The 16,356-nt window shown below is 36.9% G+C and overlaps 1 protein-coding gene across 2 annotated transcripts in view; it reads right to left on the bottom strand.

The window, feature by feature from the left end:
• The window catches only part of LOC123505154 (GPI ethanolamine phosphate transferase 1-like), a 69,822-nt gene that overhangs the window by 14,122 nt on the left and 39,344 nt on the right, over nucleotides 1-16,356 (bottom strand). For both annotated transcript variants that reach the window (XM_045256275.1, XM_045256274.1), the window contains 4 exons: nucleotides 14,407-14,582; nucleotides 13,055-13,245; nucleotides 11,542-11,592; nucleotides 5,857-6,020 (listed from right to left, as the gene is read on the bottom strand). In XM_045256275.1, the coding sequence (XP_045112210.1) occupies nucleotides 5,857-6,020; nucleotides 11,542-11,592; nucleotides 13,055-13,245; nucleotides 14,407-14,582 (582 nt within the window). The remainder of the gene's footprint in view (nucleotides 1-5,856; nucleotides 6,021-11,541; nucleotides 11,593-13,054; nucleotides 13,246-14,406; nucleotides 14,583-16,356) is intronic.

The following is a 16,356-nucleotide window of genomic DNA, read 5'->3' as shown; positions in this document are numbered from 1 at the left end:
CATTACATTCATAAATTAGCCATATTCAGTTACTGTTAGAGACCTTGCAGTGAAGTCCAGTCCTATAAGGTGTCATTTAGTAATATGGTGGTACCTTGACTTGAGTTTCTTTGAGATACAGGCTGTAGCTTGGTGAAAATTTTGCTTTGAGTTGTGAGCTAAAACCAAATATACAAGTGAGCTTCAGATATGCTACCCAAAGTTGGCACAGTGAGTGCTACAAAATCCATCCTGCATTTCTCATCCCTCTGTTCCCTTGACTATATTTTTTATTTATAAATAGTATATATTTTTCTTACAGTAAATCCTTAATACATTGAACACAAGGAGGGAGAGGGAGAGAGAAAATTAACACATGGGAAGAGAGAGAGAGAGAGAGAGAGAGAGAGAGAGAGAGAGAGAGAGAGAGAGAGAGAGAGAGAGAGAGAGAGAGAGAGCATCTATGGCCATTGTCAAGGTCACTACGGACTGTCACACAACAACAATCTCTCAAACATGTAGTTGATGGTGGTGTGTCAGCCAACTCTCCTGTATTTCAAGACCTGGATATTTGTTAAAATGAAGCAACCACTTGATAATTTTGAAATGTGCCATAATATGCAAAAGTTTTGTAAAGAGAAAAAGAAATAAGACTTCAATATGTAGCATTAAAAAGTCTTTACACATAACATTTGGTAAACAAGGGTTCATTATATTGAGTTTACTGTATTTAAAAGCATGTAACAAAAAAATAAGGATGTTCTTTGAGAGGGCTGGAATGGATCAATGGCCTTTTCATTTCATTGGATCAATGGCATTTCAATTAATTTCAATAGGAAATATTTATTTGAGATTCAAGCAAATTGAGTTACATGCTCTGTCGCAGAATGAATTAAACTCTTAAGGCAAGGTACCACTGTAAATACAGGGAATATGTTATACTGAGGATCAATAGACATTTTACTGCAAGAAATAAAATGTGAAAGAGCTAATAAAAAATATTTGTTTTATTTCTTATTCATGGTGTGTGTGAGTGAAATGGATAACATGAATGCAGACATGTAAAATAGGAAACTTGGCCTGGGCTGGAGAGGGACAGCAGTGGCAATGACATACTGCCCCCACATACTCTTAATTCTATATTTCCTTTACGTAGCAATATCAATGGCATTTCATACTGTTCAGTAAGGAGGGAGGGTATTCTGTATTGTATTTATGGTGGCCATTGAATGTTCAGGATATAATTTGTTAAGTAAAGAAATTGTGAATGGGAGTAAATTTTACATCTATGTCACCTGCACTATCATTGCCATTTTTTAACAGTTGGCAAGACACTGACCAAAGGTGAACGTGTAGCATTGTCACTCACACTGCAATTCTGTATGAATTGTGAGACAAGCAAATAAATGACGAGTTAAGTTTTATGTGAAATAGATCGATGAATAGAGAGTTGCACAATAATTGGGGTGTATGAATGGCTCCAAATTACACTAAAAATCCATTAATCTGAACAATGATAATTAAAATTTCCCAATGGTCCAAATTTTTTAAGGTGGGTGAAAAAATAAATATATGATCAAAATTACTTCACTGCCCTAATGCAAACAGGTGCCGGAAGTACCCTAGTGGCGATGGGTGGAAATAAACACTGCTACCGATGTTCCCTTATCTCAGACCATCCCATTATTGGTAGGCAGGAACCAATAACTCAAGTATTCAATGAACCAGTTCCATGGGGAATCACTAGAGCATAGCTGGTGAATACCGGAGTCTCGGAATCGCCAGCACACTGCTTGGTAGTTACCAGGTATGCTGGCAGTTCAAAGGCTGGTATTCACTAGCCTGTGGAACTGGTCCCATGTGGAATCAATAGAGCATGGCTGGTAAATACCAGAGTCTCAAAACTGCCAGGACACTGCTTGGCAATTACCAAGCTGTAGCAGTTTTGAGATTCATCTAAAATACAAGCAGGAATGATTACCAAGTACTGAGGGCCAAAAGACACAGACTCTGGGATGGATAAAAATGAACATGCAAATGGCATGATGTTGCTGGTGAGAATTAATTGGCAGATCAAGATGCAACTGACATGTATGACAAAGTATTTGCATAGTAAAACAACGCATATTATATTGAGTCTGAATTTTACAATTTTTTATTATCCATGCCACTTTCATTCACAGCAATGTAGTGCACCTTGTGTTATTCATGTATACAAAAGGTAATTGAATTAAAAGAACTGCATTATATTTCAGCATACAATATGACACTTGAAAAAACAAAAAAGGAGGGTCATCCTATACAACAGATACAAAAACAATCACCTTAAAATTTTGTGTAAAATACCACTGTATATAAACAATAAGCTTATATCATGACTTTTAGAAAGTTATGACACAGTAAAATAGGAATTTCCCGGCATTGTATACAAATGGATAAAGCAGGAGGCTGTGAAATTATTTCCCAGTTTTTCCCAAAGTTGAAGGGAAGTTACATAAAGGCCTTCAAGGCATCAAGCCTCCAACTGAAACGACAAAGGAAAGTCAACTGGAAGAATATGAATCTTTCCAGCTTGCAATGTTGTAAATGGGCAGAGCTTGTATACTGAGAAACACTTGAAGATTGTCTGTGTATCTGATCAAAATAAACATGATACTGTATATAGGAGAAGATTACAGTTGACAGCCAGACGCATGTAGGTGGTTTTGGTTGGTTTATGTTATGGAAAAATCATCATACCTCACAAAAGTTTTTACCATATTTGTCCATCAATCCTTTTTCATGATACGCATTGTGCAAAAGTACTTGATAGGAATTTTATGTTAACTTCAGGTTTTGCACTTTAACCTCTTCACTCTGGACTATAGAAAACAGTTCCTGGTTCTGTATCCAGGCTGGGTGGGGGTAGGGAGATACCCGAATCTCTCTCTCTCTCTCTCTCTCTCTCTCTCTCTCTCTCTCTCTCTCTCTCTCTCTCTCTCTCTCTCTCTCTTTCTTCTATGGAAATAATGATAGTATATATGATTTTTCATAATAGGTATGTACATTATGAAATAAACCCACGGAAATTTTATAAGAAAAATTATAGTTTGCCTGCTCTTGGCCATTTTCTGAAGATGACAAACAAGAGAAAATGCAAATTTTTATGGTAAAGTAATTTATTTCTTCTTAAAGAAAAATAAATACTGTGCAAAATTTTGAGATAGGAGCTTGGGGATGTTGCCGCTGTGGTTGGCGGCTCAGCGCATCGGTCCAGTCTCAGCTGAGCTAGTATCTATGTGTTTCCCGTGGATCTCATGCTCTGTGATTGTTCTTTTATAATTTTCACTTTTTTTTTTTTTTTTTTTTTTTTTTCTTCTTCTTCTTCTAAAGGAAGTGCAGTTTTAATTTATGTTTAATGTTTATGTGTGAATGGTGCCTGCATCCTTTCCTCCCTCTCTCCTCCTCCTTCACCATTTACAACCATTAGCCAAAAACGTGTCTCCGAGGTAAATAAACTTTTACTGTTATTTCATATATTTTCATGCATTGACAAAGTATGCATGTGTATGTCACTGAAAAGGCAAAACAAATTTCTCCTACCTCCCCCTACCTCCTCCACCTGATGCTTAGCATTGAAAAGGGAGAACAATGTAAGCAAACCTCTAAGGCAGTGTTTCTTAAAGTGTGGTCCGCGGACCCCCAGGGGTCCGTGGAATGTTCCAAGGGGTCCGCAGGATAATTTTTAATATCGATTTCAGTCAAATTTTCGGCCAAAACGTCATAAATTCCTATTTTGTAGCACCAAATCCTGATGGCTTTTTACAGTGGCTAAGTCACATTGGGATGGAAGTAATTTAAGTAATGCCGCCTTCCTCCCTTGGGGTGAAATCCTCAACGAAATTCCGAAAAAGACACACACAAAAAAACAACTTTATAGAAGGCAGTGGTGTTTATGATTTGGCAACATTGTACTGACTGATGCCCGGTGGTGCGGCCACCCGCCACATATCAGTTGACGTTAGGCTGCTGTGAGGAACACACGGCAGTTGCTTGTGCTCCTCTTTGTAGGTAAGAAAATCATCTGGATGCTTATGACATTTATTTTGAAGATAAGCCAGTAATAAATAATTCAGTTGTAATTTCAGTATATTATGACGAGGAAGCGTTGCTGTTAAGTTCATGAAAAATTGTATGCAAAATTATCAATGTTGTGGAAATTATGTTAAGCAAAATATAAACATTTATTTTGAAGATAAGCCAGTAATAAATAATTCAGTTGTAATTTCAGTATATTATGACCTGCAAACACTTTCAAACTCAAGAGGAAAATTATAATAATAAAGGGTCCGCTACATGAGTAATTTTAATAAAAGGGGTCCGCTGCACAAAAAAGTTTAAGAAACACTGCTCTAAGGCATCTCTCTCTCTCTCTCTCTCTCTCTCTCTCTCTCTCTCTCTCTCTCTCTCTCTCTCTCTCTCTCCTATTTAAAACTTCATTTATTCAATGAACAATGTTAACAGGATCATCAATGAGTTCTGAGATTATTAGAGCACCCAGTCTTATGTGGGTGGCTATATTTGTATACTCCAGCTGATCGACAGTTCCAAGTGAGGGTTGGGAATGTAGTTACGTCCTGTGGAATGCATCATCCGAGATAAATATACTTTATAATCTATTTATATTATCTTCTGTTATGTTTTATTATGTTCTTGTGCAATAATTATTATTTATAAATTCCTTTTTTTTACCTGAAAACATGTAAAAAAAAATATTAGTGGTGCTTTTTTTGGGGGAGGCTGGAATGGATTAATGGCATTTCAATGCATTTCAATGGGGAAAATTGTTTTGAGATATGAGCTCCGTCACGGAACAAATTAAACTCGTATCTCAAATGATTTTCAGCAGGGTGCATCGGTACTTATTCTGGTATAAGTGAATTATACACCTTTGTAATAATAGTGAAAGTCAAATAAGACATTGTTTCATTTACAACCTACACTCTGAAAGATTTCACACAGTATCCAGGAGAGAGAGAGAAAAAAAAAAATCTTAGCAGGATGCAGCCCGCAGTATGTGTGTCCTCGGATATGTCACTAGCATCCCAAGGATACAAAATATGCATCCTCATGTTGAAAGAGTTGATATTATGGTATCTTACTACTGGTAATACATTCAGGGTATTTTATTGACTACTGGTTTGTACAATACATCACTATCTCAGTTATCTGGTGTTCACTGACCCAGACTTCACCACAGATGGTTTGGTAGTTTGGGTATCCTCTTTTATCACCAATTACACCTAAAACCATTAAATCCAGACTGAAATTTGGGTTTATCTTATCTGCCAAAATATACAATAGTATGTATTGTATGCTGTATGGAAACTTGGTCCAGATGGTGGCAGGCTCCCAGCTACCCCCTCACCACCCCTATACTCTGCCACCCACCAATGACTCTTCCAGTGTCTTGGGATAATTATTATTTTGGTTAGTAACATTATTATTATTTTTAGTAGTAGTAGTATTTTATGCTGTTGATGTAGTTTTAATTGTGACCTAACCCAATACTAGTACCTTTGGTGAGATGATAGTTGTAGGAGTGGGGTCACTTTAGGATGTTAGAAACCTAATCCTGTTGTTAAGTGATGAAAGTCTGTAGTTTTAAAAGAGCAGTATTAAGATATCTGTTTAACTTACATTTGTAAAACTTTTCAATACTTTTTTTCATGATTTTCTGCAACCTTTGGGCAGAATAATTTTTTCATATAATATACATTAAAATATTAATGGAATACAAGTTATGTATTGCTTTGTTAGAAAGACAAAGTAAAAAACCAGGAACTCATGCAGACTGAATATCTTTAATTGAGATAATTCCTTAAAGAATGACCCTACCTAAGAGAGTCCATGCTGCCAACTGGTTTATAAATGGGAGACCCTCCTTTCGGCTAAGGCTGAAGGCAGTGGAATGTACCAGGTACACTGTGCATACCACCATCAGACCTTGTAAGTACATCACCCCTGGGATATGTCTGTGGCCTCCACCCTCTCCACCACACCTGTAGGAAAGTAATAAGGTGATGTCAGGGTATAGCATATTAACATACTAATAGTGGGAAAAATATTTATGAAAAATCAGGTTTAAATCTTGAGGGTAAGACTAGGTCTGAATAATCCATCAGGGAATGGACTACCTAAGACACATATCTATTTTACTTTATCAAATCCCCTTTGCTGTGAAGTGCATTCCCATGACATGAGCTGCACTGCACTATGCTACCAGTTGCTTACACATTGCTACCCCAGACAGACATGCCACAATGGTTCTGTTAGTTTCTACTTTGTCTCTTATTTTAGTGAGGCCACGTCACCTGTTACACAGGTACAGTACCTCCTATCTGTAATCCTATTTTGGAGTGAGTAGAGTCTAACAAGTTTTGTGCTGTTTGGGTAGTTATCAAGTGAGCTTACAGCTTATTATTGTGTTCACATACCAACAGCTAGTGCTATGTCTACTCCATATTCCAAGGAAGAGCAGGTTAATCTACCTCCTCCTTCTCTTTTTTTCCTATCGAGGCTTCACAGAATAAATGTGGCATGGGATGCAACTTCAGCAGTGCCATCTCACAAAATGTCAGTGTGAGGGTTGCTTAGCACTCACCCCATCCTGGGACCCACCCTACAGAAGCTACTAAAACTCCTCCTTGCCTCCACTCCCCAGCTGCACAGGTTTTGGTTCCTCCTGTCCAGTGGAACATGGTATTAAATACACAGTTTGAATAAAAGGATGAGACTGATAAGCTGAAGATGGACAGGCAAACTCCCCATTCTGGGATGGGTCGCTCTCATGGTTTGGAATACTTGGGCTCATCAGGGTCTTTTCTGGCTTCTCTGAGGTAAGTAATGATGATAATGTTACAATGTGCAGGGCCCTGATAACAGTATAGTTACAAAGTCATAAGATGTTTGGCCTGCCTGGAGATATTGATAAACAGGTGGCTGACATGGTAAACTTCCTGCTTGACAACAGATTGATGGAAGATGGCTATAAGGCTATCAGGGAGAATGAGATATTTAAGAGATCTTTCCAATTGCCATGCCCTTGCCCTACTAGAATATAATCTTCACATTATGGATGCACTTGGGGGAGAGGTGAAAAGAGATTTTCACTTGAGGAAGGTGAACAAAGACATTCTCAAAGCACTAACTATTATCATCACTAAGTTGTTTTCCGTCGTCAATATAGTGGCCCAGTACAAGGGTCACCCTGTGGTGGGCTTGGACATGATTAATGGCACCCTGGCCTTTTTGGGCAATGCCAATTTCAGGAACAATTTGGCACACTATGTTATGAATATGAAGCATGAGATTAATCAGAAATTCTCACATCTCTGTACTGAACTGCTGATGACTCCTTTCTGTTTGGGGACAGCAGTCTCTGAAGCATATCGAAGCTAAAAAAAAACACTCACATTATGAAGCCCTCCCCTATGTGGCATTTCCTTGGTGGTAGGACAAGAAGTTTCAGGAATAAAACTCCTTTCATAGGGTTCTCCAGGTTGCAGCTCTTTGGTATGTGGAAACTGGCTTTCAAGGGCAATCAACAGACTTCCTCTGCACACCATGACACAGACTCAAAAAACACCAGGAACAGAGACAACTACAAGCATCAGCAATAAATTATGCAAGTGAATGCTTTGAAGCAGGTATACTGCATAAAATTATTTGAGTGGCGTAAGAACACTAGTGACCCTGCACTTTTGGATGTGGTGAAGCATTGCCACCTTGATATTAATATGGAGGATATTGGACACATATTTCTAGGTGAATTAGCAAATAAATTCAATAAATTAAAACAAACTATCATTGATGGAGAAATTAACATACTTTTAAGGTTCAAGGTTGTCTATGTCATGACATAGACAACCTTAACCTTAAAAGTATGTTAATTTCTCCATCAATGATAGTTTGTTTTACTTTATTGAATTTATTTGCTAATAAAGTAAAACAAACTATCATTGATGGAGAAATTAACATACTTTTAAGGTTCAAGGTTGTCTATGTCATGCATATTATCTCTCTTGTTTTCTGAGGAGGAATAAAATAGGGAACTTAGGGAAGGTCTTCAACTCAGTGAAATTAAACAAACATATCCCCTGCAAATATTGTAACATTTAACACAGATTGTTCTTGCTTTCTTATAAATGGTATATATTTAGATCCTTATGCTGTATTTTGACCCTCACTGGGCGGCCGTGCTAGGTTAAGTTGGATCATTCAGGGTTACATAATGGACTAGATACCAATGTCTTACATATTAAGAATTTCATGAGATCACATTTTCATTGGATACAGCTCAACAGATGTATAGATACAATTCTCTATTTTAGTGCGTGTCTGAATATTTTTATTATCTCCTTTTACTGTTACATAACCCTCTCCCACCTCTCCACCACTCTTTGCCTTCATAGAACCTGGGAAGTTTCGGCTGTGTGTATTTACTTAGTTGTGTTGTATAGGGTTCTAGCAGGACTCATCATGTCCTGTCTCCATTTAACCAATTTTTCCTTAAAGTTATGCACATTATGTGCTGTAACAACTTCATTATTCAATGCATTCCACTTCTCCACCATTCTATGTGGAAAACTGTATTTCCCAATATCCTTCACACACTGCCTCATCCTGATCTTCTTTACATGTCCTCTTGTACTTCTGTCTTCTGTCACCAGCATCAGGTCTTTCTTGACTATCTTTTCAATCCCAATGACTATCTTGTACATTGTTATTAGGTCTCCTCATTCTCTTCTGTCTTGTAAGGTTGGCAGTCTTATTTCCGTCAGCCTTTCCTCATTTGTTATTTCATATATTAGGTCCTTTAGTTCTGGTATCCTCTTTGTATTAATCATCTGTATCCATTCTAGTCTTCTTATATCTTTTTTGAGCTCAGAGACTACACCACAGCTGCATATTCCAGCTTTGGACATATCATGCTTGTGATAATTTTTTTCATAAAATCTTTGTCCATGAGTTGAAATGCCACTCTTATTTTAGTCAACATTTTATATGATATACCAAATATCTTGCTTAGTGTTTTTCAGGCTTCAGATTTTCCTGTATAATCACTCCCAGATCTTTTTCTTCTTTAGTCTTCAATATTTGTTCCTCTCCCATCAGATAGTTCCATACCTGCCTTCTGTTGCTCTTTCCTAGTTCCATTACATGACATTTCTTGGCATTGAACTCTAATTTGCACCTCTTACTCTACTCATAGATTTTGTTTATATCTTCCTGTAACAGCAAACAGACTTCCTGGGTTTTAATAACTCTTAGCAGCTTTGCATCATCAGCAAACAAATTAATTTAACTGTTTACCCCATTGTGAATGTCATTAACATAAATCTGAAACATAATGGGGGCTAATACTGACCCTTGTGGCACTCCACTTGTTACTTTACCCTAAGAAGAGTATGCATCTCTGATTACAGTTCTCATTTCCCTGCCCTTCAAATAATCCCTTGTCCATTCTAACAAAGTTCCTCGCAGTCCTCCTATGTTCTCTAGCTTCCAAAGTAGTCTTCTAGGAGGGACTTTGTCAAAAGCCTTTTTTATTTCCAGGTATACAGCATCCATCCATCCATCTCTGTTTTCCAGCCCTTCTATTACTCTTGAGTAGAAGCCTGATAAATATGAGTATGTATCTCTGATCACAGTTCTCATCTCTCTGTCCTTCAAGTAATCCCATAATCCAATCTAACATAATTCCCTCGCAGTCCTCCTATGTTCTCTAACTTCCAAAGTAGTCTGCTTTGAGGGACTTTATCAAAAACCTTTTTAATGTCCAGGTATACAGCATCCACCCATCCATCTCTGCTGTTCAGTCCTTCTACTTCTCTTGAATAAAAACTTGGTAAATTTGACACACATGATCTTCCTGTCCTGAACCCAAATTGTTTGTTCAATATAAATTGTTTTTCTTCCAGATATTTAATCAATTTTTCTTTGATAACAATATCATATATCTTCCTCACAACACTTGTAAGTGACAATTGTCTGTAATTTAATGGCTCAGATGACTTTCATCCTTTGAATATTGGAATTATGTTGGCTTTCTTCCATTTTAGTGGTACTCTCCCTTCCTTTAATGAACTTGTAACCATTTCCTAAATTGGTTCAAACAGTTGATCTTTACATTCCTTTAGTGTCCAGCCTGATACACCATCTGGCCCCTTCGCTTTTCTGACATCCAAATTTTCTAGTAGTGTTCCAATTTCTTGTTTGTGCACTGATTTCCTGCAAACCTCAACAATGTAATGTCCTATTTGGTTCTGTAAATTCCTCTTCTTCAGTGAACACAGTTTTGAAACTCTTGTTCATTATTTCACTCATTTCCTTTGCTGTTTGGTATGTCTTCTCTTCTTTAACTATTTTTTCTATTGTTTCCTTAGTCTTCATCTTACTTGTAGAAAAGCTTGTGTTCATCTCCACTTTTCTGCACCATATCGCAAAGTTTCTTTCTCCCTCTTTTTTTACTCTAATATATTAATTTCTCGCATCCTTATACTGCTGTCTGTTGCTTTCATTTCTCTGCTTTCTGAGTTTCTTCCAAGCTTTATCTTTTTCACTCTTAGCTTCTATACATTTGCCACTGTACCAAGCTTGTATACTTTTCTTTACTCTACAGATTGGTACGTATTTCCTCACTCCCTCATTCATATACTTCAGTAGGAAAAATTCATATTTCCTCTGTAATGTCTCACCATTCATTTTGTTCCTCCATTCTATGCCACCAAAAAATTGTCTTAACTTTTCAAAATTTGCTCATGCATAATATAATCTCTCCTTTTTATAGTCCTCCTTGTATCCTACCACATTCTCTTTCTGGATTTCTAATAATAATGTTACATGGTCACTTCTTCCCATTGGACTCTGATATCATATGCTGGGAGGGGGCTCCATTTTCTTTGTGAATACTAGGTCAAGCAATAATGGTTCTTCTTCCCCTCTGTACCATGTTGATTCTTCCACCCACTGATCCAGCATATTCACCATAGTTAACTGTCACTCTTCTCTCTAGCATTACCCATTACTTCCATCTCTCTCCAGTTTACTCTTTTGCAGTTGAAGTCTCCTATTACTAGTATTTTTCCATCTCTTATCATATTATCTAAGCACTTAATCACCTCTCCTTGCATTTCCTTATGTCCTGTTCTCCATTTATTTGTCCTAAGTAGAATATACGTGACTGATTCTCCTTTTTTTTTCATTTCTTATGTCTTGATTGTTAGTCCCATTACTTCTGCCATGCCATTTCCATAGTGCACTTCCTATGCACATATATTATCATGAGCCATTATTAGCACTTCTCTTCCCTCTTTACCCTTTTTGTCTTTTCTCCAACTTTTATATCCCTTTTCCTTAAAGCTAACATGGATCTTCTCCCTTAACTTTGTTTCTAATATGCACATTACATCTGGTCTTTTCTCCTTCAAATAGTCTCTAACCTCCTGTGTGTGTGTATGTGTAGGACACCACCACCACAAAGTAAAGCAGTAAAACCAAACAAATTTGAAGAGTACTTACCAATAGATGCCAATACATCCCAGCATAAATGCCACTAAGCCAGCTATCTCTCTGTGAAGTAAATGAAATATTAATTTATTTCTCTCTTGTGTCTGGAATATCTTTATTCTGACAATCCTGCAATTTGGAAAAGAGAATACATACTTAATTTATTTTGGATTATGATTCAGACATCTATCTTTAAGTTTTTAGAATATTTTCTTGTATATTTAGATTCTTGTCTTTTAGTGTCTTTCATATCTTTCTTCAATCCAATTTAAATATTTGTAAATTAAAATTGCCTTTTTTCTTTTTGAGCTACACTGTTTGTCAATAAAATTTTCTTAATCATTTCTTCATGAGATAATCTGTGTATCCATGATAATACCTTACAAACCTTAAATTTTTAAAAGGGCTTCTGGCTAAGGGAAACAAAGAAAAAAATGCTTACAGAAAATTAAAAGAATAAAAAGGAATAATAAAATAAACAAAACTTCAAAGGGTTCATGTCAGAGGCAGGGAAAATTTATGAGGTAGGAAGTTTCAGAGTTTACCAATAAAATGAATGAAAGACTTGGAATACAGAGTATTCTTGCATAAGGAAGGTGAATAGAATAGGGAAGAGAAAAGCAAAAAGCCTTGTGCAGTGATGCTGCAGGATGAAAGGAGACTTTTCTTATGTTAAAGGGGCACTGGCGAAGGACAATAAAAGACTGAATAAAAAGTCAACTGAGAGAGAGAGAGAGAGAGAGAGAGAGAGAGAGAGAGAGAGAGAGAGAGAGAGAGAGAGAAATGCTTACACTTGTTCTTTCCACTTTATTCCTATCTTTCTCTTTCATCTTTCCTCCACTTGCTTCCCCCATGTACTTTCCTTCCCTGGTTATTTCCTTTCTTCCTCTTCCTTTTTCCCTCCCCCTTCCTCTTCCTCTTGTCACACTTCTACACTTCTGGCACTCATGGTCACTTTGTAGCATATGAAGTACTGCTGCCTTACCCAGGATAGCATGGAGCCCACATACTGTACACACACTCATAATTAATAAGGCAACAGATAAAAAAAGATCTGGGAGTGATACTCTAAGAATCATCACCAGAAAAACAAGTTAGGTGAAACTAAGAACCCAAAAATATAAGATCTGCTTTTTCTTATCAAGATGAAGAAAAGATGGGGAGAATAATCAACATGATGACACACCCAAGATTAGAAAATGCAACAGTATTTTGGTCACCACATAAATAAAAGGCACTTAAATAAGTTGGAACATGTACAGAGACCAGCAACCAAGATAATACCGGAAATGCAAGATCTGCCACATGAGTAAAGACTAGCTCGGGTGAAACTAAAAACAGAAGAAGGGAATGGACAGCAGGGAGAGGTGGTGTTGAAAAGTGGGATGAAAACAGTTATGGAGATAGGGACAGTACAAACTTATTTCTTTCCTTTATGTCACAACTGGGTAAATACACACACATACACACACACACACTACCTATCATGTAATAGAAATAACCCAAATGACTACAAAGAACTTACACCATAGGGTAGTATGCTTCTCTACCCACAACTGGCATGTAGGTGAAAGAAGCAAGCAAGACACAGGATCCAATCCACACCAGCCTCATAGATCGTTCAACAGTGCCTTGCATTGTGTACATGATAACTGGCCATAGCCCCACACATAGTAGTCCAACAGAAAGCATTGGCCGCAAAAAGAATGCCATGACCTGTAAAAATAAATAAATAAAAAAAAGACAGTACCTTCAAGCAACCATCAAGACAAGCAGTTTAATTTAGAAAATCATTGATCAATAATAGGAAGAATGGGTGACAGGACAGAGTCCTGAGGAACACCACTGTTAACAGATTTAGGAGAACAGTGACTCTTTACCACACCAGCAACAGAATGGTCAGAAAGGAAACTTTAGATGAAGTTGTACAGAAAAAGATAATAGGGTAGCTTAGAGACCAAAGCTTACAGGCCTAGGTATCTGAAGTATGGTATGGCTGGATTACAAGCAGAGTAATCATTTCATAATTTTTCAAGAAAAAAAGTGTATAATGTGTAGAAAATATGATACTTTTTAATATGAATAGGAAGTGGTGGCTTGTGGATAGGTACTGCAGAACTGAAGTATCCCTTATCTCCACTCAATATTAGCAATAATATTCAATATGAGTCCTTTTTCCTTTAATTTTCTCTTCATATTTGTACATTATATAATGCTGAAGCTTAATGTCAGTAGCATCCCTTAGTTTATGGAAAAAATTACAAATATCCCATATACAATATCCATGTGTAGAACTGTGCACTTCACAGTTCCATCAATGTTGTATTTGGCTGTTTTGTGCATGCACACATAGACAACATAGGAAGCTGTGCACCAGGCAGAGAGACCACTATTGCTCACACAGTGTCAACCCTAGTGTGCTTGTGAGAGGTAGAGTTTCTTTTCAACTCTGCATGTGTTGTGCTTAAAAGCAGAGTATCATATTATTGATGTGACAAAGGGTAGAATTTGACTATCTTGCTTCCAGCAGATTCTACTTAATCATTTTTTTGTGTTTTTATCAAATTTATTCTATATTAGGTAAAAAATAAAACCAGAATGGATTAATTCTTTACATGAAGGGATCAAGCTTGAACTGTAACAATTAGGCTATTAATGAGTAATTTTTTTTTTTTTGTTCTGTTTATGAAGTTTATGTATAGATTTCCTTTTATATGTTTATTTCCTTTTACACAGTATTAAAACATTGACTAAGAATTTCCAGAAGCAACACCCCTCTAATTTTACTAATTTTTACTACAAGCTGCCACTGTGTATACGTAAACAACTGATCAGTTGACCATAACAAGGTAGGCTTAAAAGTTTCCAAAGACTTACCAGAATCTCAATGCCAACAAATATGAAGAGAATTCTTATAGCCACCTCCCACACCATGTTGAAGGAGCACAAAAGCAGCCACGCCACCCGTAGCGGGGCACAGCTCTGATGCACTAATGCCCATAATCCGACAGGTGTCATCAGGTACAAGTAGTGTTGCCAAGGGTGATGCTGACCTGAACATAAGAGAATATCAGTAAATAAGGAGACTGCAAAAAAGTAAGCACCTTCTCAACACTGAAAACTTACTTGTCATTATCATCCACTAATTTAGTTAACCTCCTTTTACAGTGCTCTTACCAGGTTTGTTCCACTCATCCGCAGTCTTATTCCAACCAATTTTTCACTTTTCTTTCTCATAAATTTGTCTAATTTTCAGTATATATTTTTTAAAGAATTCCATCTTATTGCCTAACTCAGCTAATACTCCATCAATAATGTTAATCTAACACCACAATACAGTACCTCTTTATACTGTACTGTACTTTGTTATCTGGTAAATTCACAGTTATGGTGTTTATAAAATCCTTTGTTGAATTTTTTATTTTTTATTTTACTTTTAATTATTATTATTATAGTGTTATGTGAAGCTTGCAGTGACACAGTCCCTCCATTCTATTTTTTCATGAGCCGCCACTGCTGTGGTACGCCACTGGTAACTGTGCTCCAGCTTGATGGGATGTCTCTTATCATTGTCCTCATTTCCCTATCTGTTAAGTAGTCTATCATCTAATTTAAGATATTTCTTTTATTCCTCCCATATGTTCTATTTTCCATAGGAGTCTTTTATGTGGTACTCTGTCAAAAGCCTTCTTAATTTCTTAGATACACACACTGTGTGTGTATTTACCTAGTTGTATATTACTGGGTTCGAGCGAGGCTCATAGTGACCTGTCTCCATATCTACATTTGTCTAACTTCTTAAATTTGTGCAGACTTTCTGCTGTTACAATCTCTTCACTTAATCCATTCCAGATGTCTAGTAGCTGTCCTATGTGAAAAACTGAACTTCTTGATATTTCTATGACACTGACTTTTCATGATTTTCTTAGAATGTCCTCTTGTTTGTCTGTCTCCCTGTTCCGTCAGTGTTACCAGGTCTTGTCTATCTATCTTCTCCATATGGTTTAGTAACTTATACATCGTTATTAGGTCTCCTTTTTTCCGTCTATCCTTCAAAGTTGGTAGCTCCATCTCCTTCAGTCTTTCTTCATAGGGAAGACTTTTATTTCAGGAACCATCTTTGTAGCAGCCCTTTGTATCCTTTCTAGTTTCTTGATATCTTTCTGCCTACATGGCGACCATACCACTGCTACATATTTTAGTCTAGGTTTTATCATAGTGGTTAATATCTTTTTCATCATACTTTCATCCATGTAATTGAATGCTACCCTGATGTTCGTTAGTGTCTTGTATGTTGAACCAAATAATCTATTTATATATATGTGTGTGTGTGTGTGTGTGTGTGTGTGTTGTGTGTGTTTATTTACCTAGTTGTATTTACCTAGTTGTAGTTTTACAGGGCCTGGGCTTTACGCTCGTGTGACCCCGTCTCCATATCTACACTTATCCAATTTTTCTTTAAAGCTATGCACACTCTTTGCTGACACCACTTTCTCACTCAAACTGTTCGAAATCTCAATATATCTTTGCGGGAAACTATATTTTTTAACATCTCTCAGACATCTTCCCTTCCTCAGTTTTTTATTATGCAATCTTGTGCTTCTAATGTCATATTCTTCTCTCAGAATCAGTTTCTCATTATCCATTTGATCCATTCCGTTAATCAATTCATAAACTTGTATCAGATCCCCTCTCTCCCTTCTCTGTTCCAGGGTTGGTAGATCCATAGCCTTTAGTCTCTCCTCATATGTCATCCCTTCAAATTCTGGAACCATTCTTGTAGCCATTTTTTGTAGTCTCTCCAACTTCCAATCTGGGTCTTATTAT

Source organism: Portunus trituberculatus, chromosome 17 (genome assembly GCF_017591435.1).
Source record: "Portunus trituberculatus isolate SZX2019 chromosome 17, ASM1759143v1, whole genome shotgun sequence".
Classification (NCBI taxonomy): Eukaryota; Metazoa; Arthropoda; class Malacostraca; order Decapoda; family Portunidae; genus Portunus; species Portunus trituberculatus.
This window is presented reverse-complemented; position numbering and strand designations above follow the sequence as displayed.